Consider the following 24,535-nt stretch of genomic DNA (forward strand, 5'->3'; position numbering starts at 1 on the left):
GGGGAGACAGTTAAGCATGCGTGCATGTTGAAGTATAAAGTTGTATTCCCAAACATCTATTTTTTTGTAAACCAATGGCAAATCAATAAGATTTTTTAAAAAAGATTTATTTATTTATGCATATAAGAGCTGGGGTGTAGCCCAATGGGGGTGGGGGGCAGGGTGAGAGGATTCACCAGAGACAGAGTGGGGAACAGAACAGGCAGATCGACTGAAATACACTGCTGAGGGGAGCAGCAGGAGAGGTCTGCTGTGCCAAGTGGGTTAGCTCCCTGCCCCGGGGGACTGGGGATTGAAATTGTCCTGCAGAGGCTGCTGATAGCTTCAGAGTACTGACATTTAACCCCTTGCACCACCAGGGAGGCCCCAAATCAATAAGATTTTTAATGAACAAAAAATAAAGTTGATAATAGTGATGGCTGCATAAGACTGTGCCACACTGAATATACTAACAGCAGTGGATGACACACTTTAAATGGGTGTATAGTGTAATAGGTGAATTGTGTAGCAATAAGCTGTTACATAAAAAAGAGAGGACTCAGGTGTCTGCCTCTCACCATGGCTCGGGGTGTGGCAGCACGAGTGAGCTTGCTCAAAATAGCCTCCAGCTCTGTGTTCCAGCCCAGTCATAGGCACCGGGCAGCAACCAGCTTCAAATAGGTGGTGTCAAGCTCTCGCAGACTCAGGGAGGGTTAGAGAACCCCACTTCCACACATGCCGCAGAGGAAAAATGGTTCTCAGGTCCACACTTATAGGGATTGTGGAGTTGTTTTATGATCACAGAAATACAAGGGAAGGTACAGAGATTTCCCCAGAGACCTCCTCTGCTCCCCAACATGCACAGCCCCCCCTCATTATCAACATCCCACCAGAGAGGCACATTTGTTACAACCAAAGAACCTACAGTGAGCCCTTAGCTCACATTGGGGTTCACTCCTGGTGGTATACATGTTATGGGTTTGAACCAACTTATAATGACATGCATCACCCATTATAGTATCATGCAGAGTAGTTTCACTCCCTAAACATCCCATGTCCTGCCTATCTACCCCGTGGCCCCCAGGCCCCCTGGCAACTAAGTAGGATGCTTTCAGGTAACTGCACGAAGGTCCTTGGCTGTTTCCTTGGCTTTGAAGGTCCTTGGTCTACTGGGCATGAGAAATGAGCTCCATTGCAGAGCCAGCTGTTGGCCTGCCTGTAGCTACAGACAGACTGGCAGAAGCTGAGAAATAACCACTCTTCTGTCCTCCCTTTCCCTTGTGTAAGGCAAACCCCAGGATTGGGGGGGAGGATATTTGGGGCACTATTTCCATTTGCCCATACAACAGCATAGGGAAAGATCTGGAAGGTGCATGTTGTTCCTCTTTACAATGGTTACTTCTGAGGGGTGGGGAAGAGGGAAGTGGTGAGGAAAAGAATTTCTCTTTAACTTTAACCATGTAATAGGATATTTGGGAAAAAAAAAATGTACCAGGAGCATGCATGCCCTTACATTTCAACTTCAAAAAGACATTAAGTACCTTTCGTCACCAAAGCTTAGATGTGGTTTAACTGGTGATTTTATTTGTGCTTTGCTTTTTTTGCTTGTGTTCTGACAAGGATACATAATACTTTTGCATTTTGAAATGTCACTTAAAAACAACAACGGGGCCTTCCTGGTGGTGCAGGGTTTGTTAAAGTCAGCACTATCAAGCTATCCCAGCCACTGCTGTACAAGTTCGATCCCGATCCCCAGCCAGCCAGGGAGCTACCCACTTGGCGCAGCAGAGCTCTCCTGTCTCACCAGCTGCTCCCCTCAGCAGTGCATTTCAGTAGATCCGCCTGTTCTACTCTCCACTCTCTCCGGTGAATCCTCTCACCCCCTGTACCTCTGGCCTATACCCCAATTTTTCTATGCATAAATAAATAAAAATAAATCTAAAAACAACAACAAAACTAGACAGAGCTAAACAGAGCCCAGTTGCTCTGGTTCCCTGTGGCCACCCACCCTTGTCTGGCTGGGACTGGCTCTAGGAGTTGCCTTGGAAGTGTCACCCTGAAGGCATAAATCACCCTCAGAGAAGCCAAGTCAGCACGAGACTGTGGGAGGACAGCAGGGGCATGAGGAAGCGTTTAGTGCAGCAAGGCGCTCCCGGCCTGCCTTTTTGTTCTGTTGGAGAAGCACCTCTGGCGTGCAGGTTCTGGGCAGCTCCAGAAACAGTGCTCCTTCTGCCTGAACACCTGCTTTTTGCCTGGTCAGATCTGGCAAGTGCAGAACAAATGTTCACACAAATTAAATGATCACAGAGCAAGAGGGGATGACAAGCTGGGGGTGGGGGGCTGCTGCTGGGGGTGGGGGTCCAGCTGCTGGAAATGCTTCGAGTAACTGTGGGAAGATTACCTAAGGAGGTCTTCCCCTCCCTGCTGTGGCCACAAGAGGTGATCTTCCAGAAGAGTAGACCCTGTTTAGATGAAAGTTCTGGCAGCTCCACAGAATCACCTGCCTCCGAGTTGCTCTAAGCATACCAAGAGGGAGTGTTTTTAACCAAGGATGCGAAACCACTGGCTCAAGGAACAGACTTGCCACCAACACAGTTCCTGGGCCTGGAGACAGAGCACTGGGTGAACAAGACAACATCACCTGCCCACTTGCAACTGACATTTCTAGGAGGGCCCAGCATCACCCTGGGGTAGCCCATAAACACCTACTTGCAGCAGGGGCTGGGGGAGATACACCTGGAGCAGCACTGAGTCACCAGTGACTTCGCATGAACTCAGGAGGTGGGGGTGGAACACGCTGAGGTCCTGGGGAAGTGGAGAGTTCGGGTCCTCAAGCCACCACCATCACCCCCTCACTGCGTTCGGGGGGTCCGTTTAAGAGCACAACACACGTTAGCACTTAACTTTTGTTTGCTCTGTTTTCTGATGTGGCCAAGAGCCCAGAACAGTGCCCTTGACACGTGAAGGTGCTATTTGCAGAATGAATGGATTTAATCCTCACAGCAAAGCTTGTGCCATGAGCACCCTGCTGTAGAGATGATCAACTGAGGCCCAGCGAGAACACCTTTTCCTAAGGACTCACATCTGGTAAAGGCTCAGGCTTGTGTGATTTCTGAAGCTCATGGGTTCACACACTTTTTTGGTTTCTATTGCAGCTGTAACACATCACCAGAAATTTAGTGGCTTAAAACAATACAACTGTCTTACAGTTGAGGTTGGAAATCCTAAAATCAAGGTGTCAGGCACCTCATGTTCCTTCTTGGGGATTCTAGTGAAGAAGCAGTTTCCTTCCTTTTCCACTTTCTAGAGGCTGTCCCAGTCCTGGACTGTGCTGCACTGCTCCCCGCCCTGTCTCCCTTATCTCCTTCCCCAATATCTGCCTCTCTTTTAAGGACTGTTGTGATTACATTGTGCCCACCTGGATAATCCAGGCTACTCTCCACATCTCCACATCTTTAACTTAATCACACCTGCAAAGAACCTTTCCTCATATGAGGTCACATATTCACAGGTGCTGGGGATTTGGATGTGGGCATCTTGAGGATGGGGTAGGTTCTGTTCACCACACCTACTTGACTGCCTTTCCTACCTTGGATTTTTGTTTTTCCTTAGACATGTAAGGACATGGATGAGCCTATGTGCCTGTAAAACTAGAAAGAAAAAAAAGTGTCCTCTGCCCAGCGAAGAAGCAGGAAAGGGACAACAGTGAACTTTGTTACAGATCATTTGCAAGGGTGGGCAGAAGACATGAAACTTCAGAGGAAGCAGAAAGGGGAATAGAATTTGAGGCTAGCTAAGGAGATCTGAACCTCATTTACAGTTCATTTTCTTTCTGATTTCTGCTTTATTGAAGTAGACAAAATGGTAGCAATTTTGTGTGGCAGGAAATAGAGGTGTGTTCTGTATTTATGTGTTTGACCAGTATTTACTGCATTAAAAAAGCAGCCCTGAAATAGTCTCCCCAGTGGAGCTCTGGGTCTTAGGAAGCTGGGGAATGCTGGCTCTCGCTGGGGCAGCAGAACCAAGTTCCTCATCCTCTCGAAAGTCACTTTTCCCCTCTAAGGAGCGGATAAGCCCTGAAGCAGGGAACCCACACCAGCAAGTGATCTGTAACAACTCAGTGATTTCCCTTCCTGGACCCTAGATACTTACAGGCCATGGGACCACCTAGGGCTGTAGCGGTAAACTGAGCTTGGGTGGACAGTGAAGAGGATGAGGACCCCCAGCCAGGTCCAGTGCAAACCCGGGCTCCAGGAGGCACCGCCCCCAGGGGGCCGCAATAATATACACCACGTCCATGCAGAGAGCAAATGCACACTTACGTGCAGGACTGAATGTTAATGTTTATCAATTAGAAACTTTTTTCCTCTAAATGCGGCACCCCAGCAGTAGTTATCATTGCCGACCGCAGCAGCATTGCAAACTCAGAGGCTCGCCAGGAAGCCAGGGGTTAATTTGCACTTAACAAGCAGGAGGCCCAGCCCAGATCATATCGGGCATGCGCGTATCTAGGGGGCGGGACTCCAGAGCGTGAGGCGCTACGTCACTAGGCTAATATAGTGTGAGCGGAAGGCCATGCGAGCGGGAGGTAGCGTGGCCGAGTGGTCTAAGGCGCTGGATTTAGGCTCCAGTCATTTCGATGGCGTGGGTTCGAATCCCACCGCTGCCACACCGTTAATGGGCTCACTTTTCCACCCTTTGATTTCTTTAAATATCTTTTTTTCCACAATGTCTTCTCTTTTTTCCTTTTTGATACTGTTTCTTTTTTAATGGAATGGGGAGGGACGGCAAAAGGAAGGGACCTCTGCTCAGGCCATCTCACTTGTTAACCTAGTTAACAATACTGATCCACCAATACCGTTAGATACAGCCCAGAAAACTCCCTATTACCAAAGAAACAATATGAGACACCTTGAACTGGCTGCCTGCATCTTTAATTTAATGCTTCGGAGATCTGTAAGTCACTAGAAATGGACCTGTTTACCTCCCAAAGACAAAGGTTAAGTGGGAGTGATTTTTATCATGATCTGAGGGGAGGTCCCTTTCAGAGAGTTGTCTGACTTCATAAACTTGTGTTGCTGGACGCTGTCTCAGGTGACCCAATGGAGGGACTGGGGTGCCAGGGTTACTACCACAGGTGGGGATATTAATCCTGAGGACTCAGCTTCATAGGTCCACCTCCTATTAAGTCTTCCTGTTTGGTCTAGAGGAGCCCTCATTTGTTCATTCATTCAACAACTATTTGTGAAGTTCCTTCTGAGGCTACAGAGCAAATAAGGCAGCTGTGTCCTCACACTCAACATTTTACAACATTCTAATTTCATTAATTACACCCCAAAATAGGGTTATGCTTCTGCTCAGGCCTCCAAGTCAGCAAAACCTCATAAGAGGCTGGTTATCTGGCAGCCTTTAAAATCCCATTGGGGAGTCAGTGGTCTGTTGGGTGTAGCGCCGCTTCTTTTACCTTTGGGTAAAGACATTTGAAAGAGAGAAAATTTCTTGACATAGTGACCCATGCTGTCCCCTGTTCAGTTTCCCCCTCCCTTCCCCCCACCCCCATCGTTAGGATTTAGATAATCCTCTTTCAAAACCTCAGGGTTAAGATGGTTTAGAAAAATTTAGAAAACAAAGCAATTGATTTGTCTTTTGGGTTTTAAAAGTTGAGGTTTGGGGTGTCCCTGGTGGTGCAAGGGGTTAAGACGCAAATCTGCACCCACTGCAGCAGGAGTTTGATGGTGTTCCATCCAGGCCAGGGAGCTACCCACATGGCACAGCAGACCTCTCCTGACTTGCCCACTGTTCCCCTCAGCAGTGTATTTCAGTCAGTCTGCCTGTTCTGTTTCCCACTCTGTCTCTGGTGAATCTTCTCACCCCCCTGCCCCGCACCTCAGGCTTGTACCCCAGTTCTTGTATGCATAAATAAATAATAAAAAAAATAAAAGTCAAGGTTTGTCAACAAAAGATCTAGAAAAGTGAAGGCCTGTTTTCCCTGCCCTAAGAACACATTTCTCAGGATTGACAGAGAGGAAAATCAAGGGGGAGTTTAGATGCAAGCATGTTACTGTGAAGGGAGTAACAGTCAGTGTCAAGTGGCCCAAAGTCTCTGGATCTGACAACATCCCAGGGTTCAAGCCACGCCTGGGCCTGGCCAGGGTGCAGAAGAACAGAAATACAGTGGGCCTGGGGCAGCGCCTCCAAATGGGAGAAATAACTCATTTTCCTTCACCCTTTGAAGTTGAGACACCACCTCAGTTTTCTTGTTTATAAAATGAGAACAATAAACCCTACATAAGAGTAGTCCCAAGAACAAAAAAAAATAGATAAAATTCCATTCAAATTGTCAGACATTAAACAGACATAAAGGATTATTATTGATCTTAAAAATCACATACACACATGCAAGAGGAGCATAACTTTTTAGCTGCTTCACAGGCTTTTTCCTTGTTTTGCAGACACACCCCACGACCTGAGGGGCAGCCGCGCAGGGTGATTTACTGACACATTCCCTCCATCCCCCACAGACTTCTTTGGGCTTGTGGTTTTCTTCTCTGCCTGTGGTTTGATTGGCCAGCAGCGAGTGCACGGTGACAGCTACGTGCTTACATTTACACACGGACCCTGGAACTCACCACCAATACCAAGAAGACAGCGGGGCGCAGGCTCCGCGCAGAGCAGGGCCGGGTTAGGAAATTTCATGCATTTAAACATTAAAGACATGGTGATCACCGTGGCTTCCCTCATAGCCAGAGAAGCAATATTAAACCACAAAATATGCCTTAAGCTCTAATTCTTCCTATTATAGCTACACTGGTACTTAAAAAAAAAAGAGCCCAGTTTCTTAAAGGGTTTTCTCCTTTTTGCCCCTCTTGACATCGATGCTGGTACGAGACGGCGTCTGCTGTGCTGAGTCACCCCGAGACGCGGAAACCGGAAACCCCAAAAGGCCACGCTGGACGAGGCAGAAGCCTGGGTCCCTCCACACTGGCCACCGAGAGGGGGCCACCCCAGAACTTTAGGGCGGGAGCGGATCCAGAGCAACCCTCCTGGAATGCTTCTAACCAAGCCCCCCAGGCGAGCTCAGGACCAGCCGGCAGGAGGTTCCCGGGGAGACTCAGCCGCTGACAGCTCGAGCGCCGCCGCGCACCCCGCCAACCGCGACTCGCCGCTAGGGGCGGGGCCAGGGGCGGGGCCGGAGGGCGGACCAGAGGGGCGGGGCCACGGCGGACAGGGGCGGGGCCGGATCCAGAGGGAGAAGCGAGGCCAATCCCGGAAGGGGAGGCCCGGGGTACCTGCAGGACCAGAAGCAGGTGGAGCCCAGGCGAGCAGGGGACAGCCCGGGGCCGGGCCGGGGAGAAGGCTCGGAAGGCGGAGCGGGCTTGTCAATCACCGGGGCCGTCCGGAGGAGAAGCGAGAAGGCGAGGCCAGGACTCGGGGGGCGGGCCAGGGGCGGGGCCGGCACTCGGGTGATCGGGGAGGAATGCAAGTGGGGAGGACTGGCCCCGGCAGGTGCAGGTCCGGGGGAAGGACCCCGGCAGGTGCAGGTCCGGGGGAAGGACCCCGGCAGGTGCAGGTCCGGGGGAAGGACCCCGACAGGTGCAGGTCCGGGGGAAGGATTCTGGCAGGTGCAGGTCCGGGGGAAGGACCCCGGCAGGGGCAGGTCCGGGGGAAGCAGGCTGGGGGCGCCCGCGGGGGTCACACAGCAGACGGCTCCCGGCCGGGGGCGCGCAGGGCCAGGGCGAGCAGGCCGAGCAGCAGCAGCAGCGCGAGCAGCAGGCGCAGGAGCGTCCGCGCCGCGGAGCCGCGGGGCCGCGCGGCCGTGGCCTGCACGTACCGGCTCACGGCGTCCGCGAGGCTGAACTTGTCCGGCGCGTAGCCGAGCTGGGCGCGGGCCTTGGCGATGCGGAAGGTGTGCGTCACCGCCACGCTGCACACCTGCGGGGAGGCGGCGGGGCAGGTGGGGTGGGAGGCCCCTCACCTTTTCTCGGGGAACCGAGAGGAGCAGGCGTTCCCTGCAGCGCAGGGCGATTTAAAAGGCCCCCTGGGCTGGGTCTCGCTCCTGCAGCCCTCTTAGGGGGGCCTCCTCTCATCGTCTCCATTTCTCCAGGGGCCCCTCCAGGATGCCTTTTCTGCAGTGCCCTCACCCTGTTGCACTCCCCAGAGCACCATCTGTGCGCCCCCGTTTCCAGGCCTAGGACGGGGGCTAGGACTTGGGTCGCCCCTGATACATTCCTAGGTGTCCGTTGTGTAGTCTGGGTGGCGCTCTGGGTGGGGTGGGGGTGGGGAATGGCTCCTAGAAACGCTCTCAACTTCCTGCCCACAGTCCAGATCCAGACTGGCCAGGCAGGCCCCAGGGCGCAGGCCTCAACCTTGTTGATTAACTAAGTTTCCCTACGAAAGGAATTTAGTTATGCAGAAGTAATTACTCTCCAAAGTTTATGCTGGATTTCCTGGGGGAGGGGGCACAGGATTCAAGGGTAATAATGACAGCTGTCAATTGCAGAACTCTAACTAGCCTGCGCTAAATGTGTCTAGCCCTATCTCATTTAATCCTCTGAGGTGCTACTGCCTCTTCTTTACGTATTTGACAATTGAAGACCAGAAAGATTAAGTGACACCCCCCTCCCCCTTCAGCCCATGATCTTCTCTGCTATGCTGGGCCTGGGAAGATGCCCTTCCCCTGAATCATTTCTTCCTCTAGTTCCTCACCTGGGCATTGGAAAGGGTCCACTAGCTGCCTGATTCTCTCATGGCATTGAAACAGCCTCTGAGGTTAAGCCCCTTGTCTTGGGTTCTGGGGGGGGGGGCTGTATTGCAGGGGAGAGATCAGTTCTTGTTAGTAGGATCAGGGCTTTGGGGGATACACGTGTGAACTAGATAAGCAAATCCTGGCACACACTGTTGCCACACTTCAGACTTATATGTCACTCCCTTTGGGAGGACTCCCTAACTTCCATAGAACTGACTAAGGTGCTTTTTCTGTGTGCTCTCAAGTTCTTTCTAATTTCCCTAGAATAGCCCCTATCATAATGTGTTGACTTGCCTGGTTACTGGTTGCCTTTCCCTGTGGACTGTGAGTAAGTCGGAGTAGGGACTGTTTTGCAAAGTGCCTGGCACACAGTAGGTGCTTAATGCAAGTTGAAGGAATGAAAAAGGCTGTCGAGTCAAACTGGAGGGCTGGCTGGTATGTCCCATACTGGCCAGCAGAGGGCACCCAAGTCACAGTGCCCAGAAGCTTTCCCCAGGTTAACTAGGAGTTCTTTGCAATGAACTGAACTACTATTAGAGGAGAGAGAAGGTAGCTGGCCCCACCACAACTCATCCCCACCTTAGTGGCTGTTTTACATGACCTGATTTCCGAAGCACTGAATAAGCTAAGTGGTTAAGCCTGAAATAATTTAGGCCTGGTCTGAGTTGGAATCTCAGCTGTGCTACATAAGTGCATTTCCTTCTCTGAAAGTGGAGATAAAAGAAGCCACAATTTAGAGTAGAAGTGAAGATTAAATGAGAAGAAGCACCATGCCTAGCATATGGCCACCGCTCATCATTCTCTTCCCTGTGCTGGTCTGGGTGGTTTTAATGGGAAACCACAGGGACTTGCTGTACCCATTCTCCATCTCCCTAGTTAGAAAGCACTAGAGCTTGGAGGGTGAAGTCAATTCTAAAACGATGTGATCTTGGACAGGTCACTAACTCCTCTAGTGCCCAGGTTCTCATCCTAAAATGAGCTCATAACCCTTTTGCACTTCCTAATTTATGAATCAAATGCCAGAGTAGACTGGAAAGATTTTGCAAATAACATCAAACATCACTTGTTTTACTATTTACAACCTGCATTAAAACACCCTCTCTTTCAACTGCATATGCAGGGCTGGGGTATGCGAGCAATGGGTGGGGGTGTCCAATGGACTGTAGTAGAGGGTTATTGGGGGGCATGGAGTGGCAACATACTTGAAGAGGTATGAGGCTGTACCCCTAAAATATACAGTGATGTAAACCTCAATAAAACAAAAACAAGTAAGTCTTAACATGTGTAAAGAATGCAAAACAAACAAAACCAACCTGAATAAAGTGCATATGCAAAAGTGCTTCATCGTTATTTGAGAATAGTATTTAGTACACAGTAGGTACTTAATATGTACTTATTATTCAGTAAGCTTGAACTGTGAAGCACAAAGCAGTGTGTGTGTGTGTGTGTGTGTGTGTGTGCGAGCATTGGCAGGTGAAGTTCAGGCTTCCCAAGATGTTCAGAATAGGTCCTCCAAAGATGTGTCACTTTGACATGTTGATTATTTTGAGCTGAGTCCATCTAGGCCCTGACGGCTCAGGAGAAACTCTGACCCCCTCCCTAAAGCTATGGGGAAGAATGAAAATTGGGGGTATTACCCCAATGTGGGTTTTTATCAGAAATAACCTTTTTATCTGAGAATCTAATCACAGGACAGCTAGTGTTCCTCACATGAGATCTATATGGATGTAGATCACGCGGGTGTACAGATATATCTCTGCATTTTGCCTCATTTGCTTTAGAATCTACTCCATATAGAGTCTCCCTGTATATGTCATTAGATTTGTTCTTTTCTCCTACTAATCTGCCGGGTAGTAACTTGATTAATCAAACAACCCAAGAAGAACCCCGAGGGGCAGAGGGAAAGTCCTCTCCACCCCTGCCTGAGGTTGGTGGGGACTGGTAGCGTTCAAAAAGTGAGTGTCATGGAATCAGCCTTTGGGAGGCTCGGGTCTGGCTGGGAAGACAGGCTGCTTGTGAATGAACCCACGTGGCTACGCCATGGGCTTGGGCCGCCGCGCTCGGACCCGGAGAGCACAGTCTATGTGACAGCCCAGAGGCTGGGGTGATCGGAAAGAGCTCACACCAGATCTAGGCCCACTGGGAAGGTCCTGAGACCTCAGACAAGTGTCCATTTATGGTGTGAGAGGAGGAGGGCGGTGGCAGTACGGGTGTGGAGAAGGGGCAGGAAGGGAGACAAGGGGGTGCCGCATGCAGGGGCTCCCCTAGCTGCCCCTACTTACCTCGCTCCGGGTGAGCAGTGGTGGGATGCTGCAGAGGGGCCTCAGGGCCAGGTGCAGGTACTCCATCACCACAGCTGCGGGGGAGGGGGCAGTGACCCAGGTGCCTCTCCGCTGCCCTGGGCAGGGGCACCCACAGGGAGGCCTCAGGGACCTGTCTGCGGGGCATTATGCGCTGTGCCAGAGGGGTCTTCCCTTGCCAAAACATCCTGCCCTTGGATTTCTTTAAATCAGCAAGTTGTCAGCACCTTGAGGGTGTCGGGGGAGGCTTGTTAGGCTGTGAAATGTGTCCCAAGTCAGAGCTGGTGTTTTGAAATAAATCTGAACACATTCAAAGTTACCTCTATAACTGTGCTCGTCTCTCTCCTCCCTCTCTTCTGCTCCAATCTGCTCTGCCCGCTGCTCCCCTCAGCAGTGGATTTCAGTCAGTCTGCCTGTTTTGCTCCCCACTCTGGCTCTGGTGAATCCTCTCACCCCCACACCTCTGGCCTGTGCCCCAGCTCTTGTATACATAAATAAATAAATCTTTTTTTTTTTAAGATTTATTTATTTATACATGCACTGGGTAGAGTCTGAAGTGCGGGAGGGTGAGAGAATTCACCAGAGCCAGAGCGGGGAGCAGAGCAGGCAGAAGGACCGAAGTACACCGCTGAGGGGAGCAGCGGGCGGCAGGAGAGGTCTGCGTGCCATGTGGGACCCTCCTTCGGTGGGGGAGCAGCCGGGGATCGAACCGGCACCACAGAGGTCGCGGGCAGCTTCGCAACCCAGTGCTCAACCGCTGCACCACCCGGGAGGCCCAATAAATAAATCTTTAAAAAAAAAAAAAAAAAGTGCTGCTGCTTCCTGGCCCCCAGCGGTGCTTCCTGCTGGGTGTCATTGGTCAGGTGAGGCTGACTCGATTTTTTGTATTTGAAAAGCTCCCAGAAGAGTCTAATGGGCAGCCAGGGTTTAGGACCAGGGGGTTTGTCATCTCACTGGGAACTGGGAATTTGTACATAAGCCTGAGGCTGCCTGTTACTCAGCTGGGGGTCATGGAGCATAATGGTGGACAGAAGTCTGGAATCCCTGCTATTTGTGACTTGAGGACCGCGTGTCCCCTCTGGCTGGTCACTCCACGTCTAATGCCTGCTTAGGGGGTGGAGCAGGTATTGACCTTCAGGCCAAGGAGGAGAAGCTACTGTCAGAAAGCAACACCCATGCCATGCATCCCAAGGCAGCCTTCTCTGCGGTGGGGGGAGTGGGGGGTGAGGGGGGGTGGGGAAAGAGGGGAGGGAAATGGTGGAGGGGGGGAGGTTCGGGGCTGGGCATGGGCTTTGGAGTCAGCCAAGCCCAAGTATGAATTTTCCCTCTCCAACTTTCCCACCGTGGCACCAGGGAGAGGTCACTAACTGGGGAGCCTCAGGGGCCTCATCTTGACAATGGGCCCAGAGACACCCACCAGGCAAGCAGGGTGGGTTTAAACAGGGCCAGGGCCAGGGTGAGGAGAGTGGGGTGCCCAGCGTGCAGAATTTAAAGGGCATTCGTTCTTGGCCCAGCCAAGTGTGGACAGGGCTTGCAGCACCTGGACACTGTGAAGGTCTCCTTCAATTTTGCAGCCTCAGGATCCCACTTTCCTCAGCCCAGTCCTGGCCCTGGGTTGAAAATCACATAACGCATGTACATGTACCATGTGGAAGGTTTTTAGAATTCATACTCCTTTCCTCACCTGTCAGGTAAACGCAGGAAGTAGGTACCTTGATCCAGGGCTGGCTGTACCCCAGCTTCTCAAACTGTAAAGATACAAGGCCTGAGATGAGACCACATCCTTCAGTCTGGTACAAGAAGGCGACGTGTCACTGGTACCCCGGGGGCACCAAAAGTACCTCCTGTCCCTGGTACCCCGGGGCCACCAAAAGTACCTCCTTCACCCTCCCATGCAAGGGGGCTGAGCCCAAAGCCAATCCCAACCCTGACACTATCTTGAAATGAAATCGACTACTTGACCTGGAAAACTCAAGTAGGAACTTAAAGCATGGGTGGATTTAATTTGAGATCACATAGATTAACTATCTACATCTGCCTACCCAAAGACACACCAAGGCAATTAGGTGGATTCTGATTTTCCTAGAATTGGTCTTTCTGTTCCTAAAGAAAACCAAATGGCATATGTGTGGAGGGTGGTAGGGGAGGCATAAAGAGATGGGCTGGCACATGGTCACCACTTGTATAAAAACACTCTAGGTCAGGGCCTCCCTGGTGGCACAAGGGGTTAAGCACAGCACTGTGAAGCTATCTGCAGCCTCTGTAGCAGGAGTTCGATCCCTGGCCAGGGAGCTGACCCACATGGCTCAGCAGACCTCTCCTGGCTCGCCCGCTGCTACCCTCAGCAGTGTATTTCAGTCAGTCTGCCTGTTCTGTTCCCCATTCTGTCTCTGGTGAATCCTCTCACCAACCCCCCTCCCTGCACCTCTGGCCTGTGCCCCAGTTCTTGTATGCATAAATAAATAAATTAAAAAAAAAAACTCTTCAGGTCAAAAAGCCAGTAACAAGCATGGAGAAAATGGAGCCTTCTCACACTGCTGGTGAGAATGCAAATAGTGCCGCCGTTTTGGAAAACGGTCTGGCAGTTCCTCAAAAGCTTGTACATAGACTTCCCATGTGATCCAGCAATTCTATGCCTAGGTCTGTGCCCAAGAGAAGTGAGAGCACGCGCCCACGTAAACACGTGTACACACGTGTTCATAGCAGCATTACTTGTGACAGCCAAACGTGGAGAAACCCAAATTTCCATCAACTGATGATAAACAAAATGTGGTGTGGCCTAGAATGGGGTATCTTTGGGCAATAAAAAGAACAAAGTACTGATTTGACATGTGCTACAACACGCATGTAAATGTGATGCTCAGGGAAAAAGCCAGAAACAGCAGTCGTATGTTCTATAGTCCCATTTACATAATGTGCCCAAAACAGGCAAATCTATGAGCCCGAGCAGATCACTGGGTGCAGGGGCTGGGAGAGGCAAACAGAAGTGACTGAAAACAGGTGTTTTTTTGGGGGGGTATTTTTTTTGGATGGTGATGATGATGTTGTAGACTTCTTATAGCACTGAATTACCCCTAAATGGGTAAATTGCACAGGACATGAGTTATATCACAATAAAGCTGCTAAGGTTGATGCTGGAGGGTCTGAACTCCCCACGATGTACCCTCCAGCACAGGGATTCTGGTCCACCCCCTGCCAGGGGGGCCTGGAACCAAGAGGGAGTCTGTGGGCTCTGGGAGAGGAGCGGCCCTCTGTCTGCACTTAATGCAGCTTCTACCTCGCTTCGTCAGACCTCACACACACTCCAGCACGTCCCAGGCCAAGTGCCACGGGATGAGAAGTCAATATCAATTGGGAAGCAGGCTGGGAGGGACGATGGCAAACTGGGGGAGCACATGGCCCCCAAAGGGACAGCCATGAACCTCCAGTCAGTTCCAAGGTGGCCCAGTGCATGCTGTTGCCAGAGTAGGTATTTCATGTGAAATCTTCTGATTGGGGGGAAGTCAGAAAGCACAACAGGGAGGGCGGGGGTGGGTGCCTGGGTGCCTACCAGCGGGGCCATCCACTCGAAGAGGTTGACGCTCTCCCCGTCGTTGATGTAGTACGCCTGTCCACTCTGTGGGGGACACCAGGGAGAAGGACAGTCAGGCATGGGCCAGCAGATGGATCCCACCCTCTGGATCGCCCCCAGGAACTGCCCCACTGCACTTCTCTGAGAGTCCCTGAGAGGTCACAGTCAGCCTAGTCCTGTGGCCCACCTGGGCAACCCCCCTTGAAGTCTGGGGCCACCACACTTGCTAGCTGCATGAGCTTGATGGAGTCACTTAACCTCTCTGTTTCTTTGTCTGAGAAATGGGAGCAAACTAATGGGATCGTCCTCTTGGGCTGTTGTGAAGTGTGGTTGCGACAACATCGCATTTCGTGACCCTTATTCCGGAATCAACAACTCTACTTCAAGGGCGTTTGCAAGGAGCTAAGGGCCACCCCCTGGCCCACCAGCTTCCTTGGGCAGACTGCCCTGCCAGCTCTCTTGAGTTAGGGGAAGCCAGGAACCCCCCAGGGGAGGGCGCCCCACCCATAGCCCATGGGGTGCCACTCACAGCCACGTAGCCCTTGGCCGCCGTGAGGGCCTCGGCGGCCAGCACGTGAGCCTGCACGAGGTTGTGCACGTGGACCCAGTTCATCCGCGTCCTGCGGTCCCCAAATCGGAATATGAGCAGCCTCTTCTTGATGTGGCTCTGGTGGAGGGGCGGGGAGTAAGCCCAGAGCCACGTCCGCAGAGGCTTAAATTCCATCTACACGCTGACGCCTCCCAAACTCCTAGGCCCGGCCGGACCCGGCCCTGTGCCTTCCCGACACCGCCACGTTACTGTCTGTGGACCACGCAAACCTGTCGAGTGCCAGAGTAGGTGCCTGGTCCTGGCTCCCCGCGCCCCGCTCCCTCTCCCAGCTCAGTGGAAAGCACTCCAGTGGGGCCTGACCCTCGGAAGCCCCCTCTGGCTGCCCGGTCTCACCCCACAGCCCACCCCGCTGCGGTCCGGTTGAAGGATCAAAACCCGCCCAGAATCGGACCACTTTGCCCCACTGCCAAGCTCTCTCTCCTCTCCCCTGGCAACCGAAACAGCCTCTGAACTGGCCCCTGCTTTTCCCCTGGGCCCCTGTGGGCTGCTCGCCACATAGTCTGGGGCATCCTCTTAGGTCCTAAGTCAGATCCTGGCTCTCCCCTGCTCAGAACCTCGGGAAGCCCATCCCGCCAGGGGGGAAGCTGGGGTCCTGCAATGGCCAAGGAGGTGCTTCCCTGTGACTGCCTCCTGCTTCCATGGCTGCTCCCCCACAGACACGGCCGGCAGGTTGGCACCTCGCGGCTGTGGACTAGCTGCTCCTCTGCCTGGGAGGCGCTTCCTCCAGACACTCAGTGACCTCCTTGGAGATCATGCCCCTGTGTCCCCGCTCAAGGAGGTGCCCCCTGAGCTGGCCTCCTGACCCACTGTGCGAATATAAGCCCCAGGAGGGTGGGGACTGTCTGTTTTGTACACTGATGTGTCCACAAACCCGGAACAGATCGTCCTCATGTCCAGGTTTGTGCCCAAGCTGTCTCCTCTATTTGGGTGCCCGTCTCTCTGCCAGTCCCTTTCCTCCTTAAGTTTCTCTTTCTAAAGAGCATAAACATCACTTCCTCCAGGAAGTCCCCCTGGATCTCCCCTGCCAGTCCCTCTCGGCTGGGCTCCCATCTTGTTCTTCCCTCAGCATAGCCCTCCCCACACTGAATCTGTGACTGTGGTGTCTGTGAAAAGATTGGGGATGGGGCCTCGGCCCTGTCACTGTGTTCCTGGCGCCTGGCCCACTCTGGGGAGAGGCTTTCTGCTGGAAGATCTTGTGCTGGTAACATCAGTCCCTGGAGTCCGTGTCTGAGCAGGGGTGACAGGTCCCTGTCTGTTCTTTGGGGTCACAGTGCCACATCTCCAGCCCCTGTGCCTAGGTCTGGCTGGTGTACACTGAGAGCTCCGCTCCCAGTGGGCCTGATGGGGGCAGGGGCCTCTCCCGAGCTGGGGGCCTCAGGCTGGGAGCACCGCCCCAGGACTGACTCAGTGACCGTGGGCCCCTGCTGTGTCTCAGGCCGGGGCCAGGATGACGTACCACCGCGCGGGGCAGGTGCCGCTGCTCTTCGGGGCCGTAGATCCCTGGAGGCCGCAGCACACACGTCCGAAGAGTACCTCCTCCTAGGACACAGGGGGCGGGGTGGTCGGGACCCCAGGAGGGGCTCGCCAGCAGACAAGGGACAGAATGACTGTCCCCATCTCCCGACCCTTACACAGGCAGATCAGCGGGAAGATGAAGTCTTGGGGTTTCCTCATTTAATCCATTATTCTCAATTGATCAGTTAGTCATTCAACAAGTCCTCCACCACTGCTGTCTGCAGGGTCCTGGGATGAGTCCAAGGATGACCACGAAATGGTTGCCACCCTCACGACGCTCACCAGACAGTAACAGGCCAGACCTAGATGCTGAGGTCTGTGTGGCCTGTGAGATTTTCTTGGCACTTGGCAGACCCGGGCTCTGTCCACGCCCCGGGAGTCCTACCGCGCCCATTTTACAGAGGTGCACACACTCCCTGATGCCAACAGCTGCACCTCCTTTCCTGACCACCAGTTCGAGAAGGCCAGCAGTGGCCTTGGAGAGCTCCTCCTGCTAACTGGTCAAGACTCTGCTCCAGGACCCAAGTTAGGTGCAGAGTCCCAGCGACCAGGAGGGAAATCGCCCTGGGCTGGACTCCTGGAAGGCAGGTACAGGTGAGCTTGTCTGTAAACAGCCTGCTGCTATTTTTAAACTCTGGGTCACCTGCGCATGGTGGGGGTGGTCAGGTTGCAACTGATGTGGCCAGCGGGGCACTGGGCAGCCACATCACCGAGGGGCAGGGCCAGGGTATCCATGACGCTCCTGCCCACAGAAAGCCGGGGATTCCTGTATCAATAATTCTGGGCCAGAGGATAAGGTGTCTGGCTTGCAGGCTGCTGGTCCCGCTGGGGAGGCCCCAGAAAGAGAAGAGGATTGCGCTGCACAGGGTCAACCCGCTTGGACACCCCGTTGGGACCAGGGGCGCAGACCTGGCAGGCCCACGGTGACTGGGTGGGGAGAGGGTAGGATTTTAGGGAAAAGAGCCTGAATTCAGGGTCCCCCATAGCTGTGGCCAGTGTGGCATAATGGTTATATCCCAGGCTCTGCCTTACCCCTCTCCTGTTGGGGTTCAAATCCCCTCTGCCACCTAAGAGCCATGTGGCCTGGAGCTAAGTCAGTCAAACTCTGGGCCTCATTTTTCTTCCCTGTTAATTCAGGGATTATAACTTCAAGCCTCCCTTGCTTTGCAAATCCACTTGGCTCTTGAGTTTAGACAGCAAAGGGAACCAAGTTTTTGGATTCTTTTTAATTTCTAAGTTTATCAAAACAAACAGCAATAATCTGGACAGCATGGAATTTATCTGAAGATTTGGCTCCTGAATTTGGAAAGCACGGGATGCCCAAGGTTCTTATCTCAAATGGATGCTGCGAAGTTGTCGAGACTTTTGCATAGAAAATTAGCATGTGGGCCATCCGCGTCCTTTCTATTTCATTGGTGCCTTTTTTTTTTTTAAGATTTATTTATTTATGCATACAAGAGCTGGGGTACAGGCCATAGATGCAGGGGTGAGAGGATTCACCAGTGACAGAATGGGGAACAGAACAGGCAGACTGACTGAAATGCACTGCTGAGGGGAGCAGCAGGGAGACAGGAGAGATCTGCTGCGCCATGTGGGCAGCTCCCTGACTGGCCGGGGATCGAACTCGTGTTGCAGAGGCTGCGGATTGCTTCATAGTGCAGTGCTTAACCCCTTGCGCCACCAGGGAGGCCTCCCTATTGGTGCCTTTTAAATTTCATACTCATTGGGACTCCCCCCGTGGCGCAGCAGTTGAGCGCTGGGTTGCGAAGCTGCCCGCAGCCTCTGCAGCACCGGTTCGATCCCCGGCTGCTCCCCGGCCACCGGAGGAGGGTCCCACATGGCGCGCAGACCTCTCCTGCCGCCCGCTGCTCCCCTCAGCAGTGTCCTTTGGTCCTTCTGCCTGCTCTGCTCCCCGCTCTGGCTCTGGTGAATTCTCTCACCCTTCCGCACTTCTGACTATACCCAGTACTTGTATAAATAAATAATCTTTAAAAAAAAATTGTTTAAAAAAAAGACACTGAGGCTGGAAGGAGAGGACACAGCCCAAGAGCTAAGAGGTGGTGGAGCTGGGACCTGAACTCGGTTCAGCCTAAGGCCAGCATGTGGGCCCTTAGCCCCTGTGCCACCTGCCCATGTGCTGGTATTACTTCTCCATAATTGGAAGGCTGCCCAGGCCAACTTTTCCGGGAGTCATCGAAGGTTAAGTAAGCTTCACTCCTTATTGCAAATTTCCTATTCTTTATCCAAAGTGAATCCCTAAAACTGGACCCACAACTACGTGGCAGAAAAGAGCACTATAATGGGGCTGACCTATGTCTCTTCCCCACCAGATCTGGAGCAACATGAGGCCAGAGGTCAGGCCTAACTTTTTCACCCCTGGTGGGGTGGGAGCAAAATAGCAGGTGATTTTGATAAAAATCATAATCAAAAACTGCACGTGATGAGAGACCAGGGCCTTGGGGGAGGCGTCCCTTGGAAGGAAGGCGGCATCAGAAACATTAGCAGCTAAAAGCCAGACTCACACGTAAGTTTGGGGGGAGGCCACCAGGGACAAGGCCACGCGATGCCCACCTGGGAGAGGCGTTCCATTGGCCATGAGGGTCAGCTGGTCGGCGATGGCTTTAGTTCGGGAGTAGTGGTCCATGTGCTGCCAGAGGCCAGGGAGAAGAAGCCACCAGGTGGGGTCAGGCGCCCGGACCCCAGGCTCTGCACCTCGGCTCACGCCACACAGGGGCTGGGTTTTGGGGACTCCCCCTGGGAAATGCCCGTGCCTGAGCCCCTCCACTCTCCCCGGTGGGGGCCGCAGGCGCAGGGGCTCTGTCTCTCAGGAGATCCCCACCAGCTCCAAACGTACACCTGGACGTGCCGCTGGGCATGCGTAGGATGAATTAGTCATGGGTAGCCCTTGACCCGGCAGCTCAGTTCCTGCTCTCCCCACCCCACAGGGATAGTGGCGCCACCTCCAGGGAAGGAAAGAGACTCTGGGTAAAGGAACCTGCTCATGGTCACCCGCTAGGAAGGGGGCCTGACTGGCTTGAGGTCATCAGATTTCAAAATCCCTGTTGGCGGGGGAGCAGCTAAAATAAGAGTGGCTGGGGCCACCTTGTGGGGGGCCTTCCTCCTGGGACTCCCCGAGTTGTAGGTTGACCCACCCCTGCCCTTTGGGTTGGTGGTCCCAGGCCCACAGGCCCCGCCCACCTCTCCCCGAAGAAGCCAGGTACCTTCTCCAGGGGGCAATATGGCACAGAGTCCTCGTCACCCTGTTCTATGGCCTTCCCGCTGAAGGCCACATTGACAGTGCTGGTGTAGACGAGCCGGGGAACCCGCCGGCGGACACATGCTGCAGGGACAGGGACACACCACAACACATACACACACTCACACACACACACGCGCCGAAGTGAGCAGGGACTGGCCAAGGAGGGGTGCATGCAGACACCGGGGAGATTGACCTTCACCCAATCTCCAACACACCCCTGGCCCTGGGGTCCCCCAAGACAGGACTGCTCAGGAAGACAGGGCCCCCTTCCCTTCAGTGGGGTGTGGGTCAACGCCTGCTCGTGTGCCCGGGAGGGCCAGGCCAGTTCATTCCTCCTCCTAGTGCAGCGGTGGCCCCTATGCGACCTTGCAGGGACAGGCCAGAAGAAAGTCTCACTTGACTTTCTTCACGGATTGTTTTTTTGATGGAGACAGAGAAAAAACACACTCTAATCAGAGAGGAAAATGGGATGCAGGACAAGACAGGACATGCCCAGGGAGCCCAGGTGTGGGTCTACTATTTTGATGCTTCAGCAGTTCTTCTTACTCCACCTCTAGGCCCTGGGTGCAAACTCCGCCCCTGTGTCCCCAGATGTGTCAAGGCCATGCTGACCCCACACAGGCCTGGGCAGGTCTGCAGTATAGGCCATCTGCCGGGGCGGGCAGGGGGCCGGGGACTGGTCTCCACACCCTGTCCCCCAGAGCTGGGCCTGAGACAGGAGAGAGAGAAAAGCAAGAAAAACACAGCAGGCCACACTGAGCTCTGATTTCCTACCATCAATCACTAGCTTGGTGCCGCCAACATTTATAGACTCAATCTGCTCTTTTTGCAGCTAAAAGACAAGATGGATGTGGAAAAGTCACGATACAGCATCATACCTTGCTGCTGAGGCCATGGGGCTGGGGGTGGAAAGTGGGGGCTGCAGAATGTCCAGTTCAGGGGGGGAGGCCCCGAGAGACTGACGGGCTCCAGCGCCCAGTGCTGTCACCATGTTCCTCAGTGAGGGGAGGTTCTGTGTGGTCTGAGGTTCAGCTCCCTGGTCTGAGGTTCAGCTCCCTGGTCTGAGGTTCAGCTCCCTGGTCTGCAAAGTGGGGGCACACCCTGGGGTGGGGGTCAGCAGGATCAAACTGGCTTCATATTGCACTTGTCACATGAAAGGGACTCAAATGTTTTGGGCCATCTCCTCCCTAGAAGTCTGTTCTCTTATCTGAGAGGGGGCTGGGGTGTGAAAACACCTGGTCTACTGTGACAGCTCTTGTGGGCCAGGGCCAGGCTTTCATATCTCATTTAATCATTTACTCCTGACGGCCTCACCAGAAGGGGGGCTGCATACTGATTTTTCAGTCACATTTTGTTGCAGTTGCTTTGTCTAATAGGTTTATAATCACAAAGTTAAAAATAATTTTAATTGTTAAATAAGGATCTTCTTTCCTGATTCTACATCTTCCTTTCACTCCTGCACCACTGTTACCCATTCCATGTGTTTCTCCAGGTAATCTGTGCTTATAATGTCAGCAAGATGCATACATAAATATTTACCCAATTTTTTTTCCCCAAGCAAACAGGAGGACATCAGACCCTGGTTTTGTACCTTGGGAATTGCCCTGGTATAGCACAGGTGGATTTACACCATTCTTTTGAAGGGCTGCATAAATTTCATAGTGTGGATACATCACAATTTATTTAAAGGTCCCCAACTGATGGGCATTTAGCTACTTACAACAATGCTGCAAATATACAGTAAGTGTGATACACGTGTACATGTGTGTATTTGATAGATATCATCACCCTGCTGTCCTAAGAGGCTGTGACGGAAGTACTCGTAATGGCCACACATTAGAGATGAGGAAACAGAGGCTCAGGGAAGCCATTGTTTCAGGTCACACAGCCAGGGATGGCAGAACTGACACTGGTTCCATGGGTACAAATGCAGGCTGGGAGGAACCCAGATCTTTCCGGGAGCATGTGAAGAGCTGCTCAGGTAGAGGAAGTGTGAACCCCACTGTGAACCCACTGTCTGACTCCAGGTATTGCATGGGAGGGCTCACCTTCTCAGCACCAGACATTCCGTAGGATGCCACGTGGAAGACACAGTCCACCCCTTCAAAGGCTCGGTACAGGGCTTCTTCATCTCGAACATCAGCCTGAAACAGGAAGGGTGAGACAGGAGTAGGAGGTTCAAGTTCAAGGCAAACAGACACATCAACTCTGTAGGTCCCAGAGCCGGCCCCCTGACCCCTCCCGGCCAAGCACCTGTAGGGTTGGGAGAGGCTGTGGGGCAGGATTTACTATAGTCCTGTGTCGCTTAAGGGCATTTAGGTCAATGACAGACACATGGAGGATGGTGGTCCCAATGGGCTGTGCCATACAGCCTAGGGGGTAGCGAGTGATACCATCTGATTTGTGTGACTATTCGCTGTGATGTTCACACAGTGAAGTTGCCAAGAACACAGCCCTCAGGTTAGCGATGCATGACTGCACGTGATTCTACGCAGTGTCATCGGCACCACCAGCCCCACCTATCACGCTAAGTCCCAGAACTGTGCTCAGTGTTTTATGCACATGATCTCACTGACTCCTCATGAGACTCTCGTGAAGCACATATTAATGTCCACTGAAAGATGATTGGATGATGGGGTTTAGATACATAACCGCACACTACTCAGCTATTAAAAAAAGATGAGAGCCTCCCCGGTGGCGCAGCGGGTTGAGGGCCATGCTGTGAAGCTGTCTGCAGCTTCTGCAGCGCAAGTTCGATTCCCAGCCAGCCAGGGAGATACCCACATGGTGTGGCAGACCTCTCCAGTCTCCCCTGCTGCTTCCCTCAGCAGCGTTTTCAGTCAGTCTGCCTGTTCTGCTCCCTTCTTTGTCTTTGGTGAATTCTCTCACCCTCCCGCACCTCTGGCCTGTACCCCAGTTCTTGTATAACTAAATCTTAAAAAAAAAAAGAGATGAAATCCTGCCATTTGCAGCAAGATGGACAGAACCGAAGAGGATGATGCTAAGTGAAATAAGTCAGGAGAAAGACAAGTATTGGATGGTCATACTTGTATGTGGAAAATAAGGAAACAAAGCAAATAAATGGATGAAACAGAATAGTAATAGGCTAGTGGACTTGGACAACAGAACTGAGGTTACTAGAGAGGAAGAGGGCAAGAGTAGGAGCAAGGGTGGAGGGGTCGAATGGGCGATGAGGTTTTTATTCGTTTAATAAATACATAAAAACAAACAAGAATGATCTGAACTCAGTGCCTGTTCTCTCCAACACCACAGGTCTGGTTTCACATTAGACACTGTCCTGCTCCCCCCCAGCCATAGGCCCCCAAGACCCTCATGACCATACCTGGATGAACTCAGTCCCTGGGGACATCTCCCACAGGGGTCTGCGGAGGTCGAGCAGGATAACAGACGTGCCGCTCTTGGCCAGGCTGGAACCTAGACTGAAACCCAGGTAGCCACCTCCTCCAGTCACCAGAACCTTCTGCTTAGGGGCCTGCACGGATGTGGCCTGAGTCTTTTGCTGTGGTGCTGGTGTTGGGGCAATTGTGGACTCACTGGGTTTAGGCCCTGTCTCGGACCCCGACCTGAGCCCAGGCCCTACTCTTGGCCCAGGTAATGGTGCAACTCTTGATCCAGATATTGACTCAGCTCCTGGCCCAGACCCCAGACCTGGCTCAGATCCTGGAACAGCCCCAGGCCCTGATCTAGGTCCAGATACAGCACCGGGCCCTGGTTCAGGTCCTAGAACAGCACTAGGCCTTGACCCAGGCTCTGGGACAGCACCAAGCCCTGCTCTAGGTCCAGGCACAGTATTAAGCTCCAAACCAGGCCCAGAAATAGTACCAGGCCCTGATTCTATCCTGGACACAGCACCAGGTCCTGGTCCAGCTCCAAGAACCACACCAGGCCCTGATCCAGGCCCTGACCCAGGTCCTGAAATAGACCCAGGCTCTGGTTTAGGTCCTGACTCAGATGCCAGGCCTGAGACCCCTCCCCAGGCCTGGCAGACAGGGCAGCTCTTCTCCCCCTGTCCTGCAGCTTTGCAGGTTGCTGGGGAGGAGCCTGGCGTGTTGGTCTTCATCTTCTATTGAGCCACGCGGATCCAGGATCTGTCCATCTGTAAGGGAAAAATAGAACAAAGAACATTCTAGAATTGTTTCAAGGAGTTGTTTCTAGAATTGTCAATTAGGGCCCTAGGGACAGAGGGGAACTCCTGGTGGGAATTAGAGACCTTTTGAATCTATCCTCAGAATCTCGAGCACTTCCCCAGGTGGTTAGTGCTGCTCGAGGGTCAGACACAGGCAGCCCTTGCACTGCACAGCTGGAGAAGCCAAGGCCTTGAAGTCACACTGCATGGCTGAGATTTGCACCAAGCACTCCTGACTTCCCTGCAGTTCTTTAAAACCTGTTTCTATGTGGCATAAAGCCCAGGGGAGCCCTACCAGACTGGGAGGTGACTGCTTTCTGACTGGGGTGACAGGGAGGGCTTCTGGGAAGAGGAGGTGAGGAGGAGGAGGATCTGTGCTCTGTGTCCAGGAGACTTGCTGCCCCCACC

The 24,535-nt window shown here is 52.9% G+C and overlaps 1 protein-coding gene across 1 annotated transcript; it reads right to left on the reverse strand.

Moving 5' to 3' along the window:
* Positions 1 to 7,671: 7,671 nt before the first annotated feature.
* SDR42E2 (short chain dehydrogenase/reductase family 42E, member 2) lies at positions 7,672 to 24,148 on the reverse strand (the record flags this gene model as incomplete). Its single annotated transcript, XM_084250216.1, has 12 exons — positions 23,824 to 24,148; positions 23,324 to 23,577; positions 22,029 to 22,124; positions 20,755 to 20,812; positions 19,943 to 20,061; positions 19,293 to 19,368; positions 16,663 to 16,745; positions 15,126 to 15,263; positions 14,576 to 14,641; positions 12,710 to 12,773; positions 11,008 to 11,081; positions 7,672 to 7,911 (listed from the first exon to the last, which is right to left on the reverse strand). Exons 1-12 carry the CDS (start codon positions 24,059 to 24,061, stop codon positions 7,672 to 7,674), a joined length of 1,506 nt encoding a protein of 501 aa, XP_084106342.1. The 5' UTR covers positions 24,062 to 24,148.
* Positions 24,149 to 24,535: the final 387 nt, after the last annotated feature.

The sequence above is a fragment of the Talpa europaea genome, assembly GCF_964194135.1.
Source record: "Talpa europaea genome assembly, chromosome: 12".
Taxonomy (NCBI): Eukaryota; Metazoa; Chordata; class Mammalia; order Eulipotyphla; family Talpidae; genus Talpa; species Talpa europaea.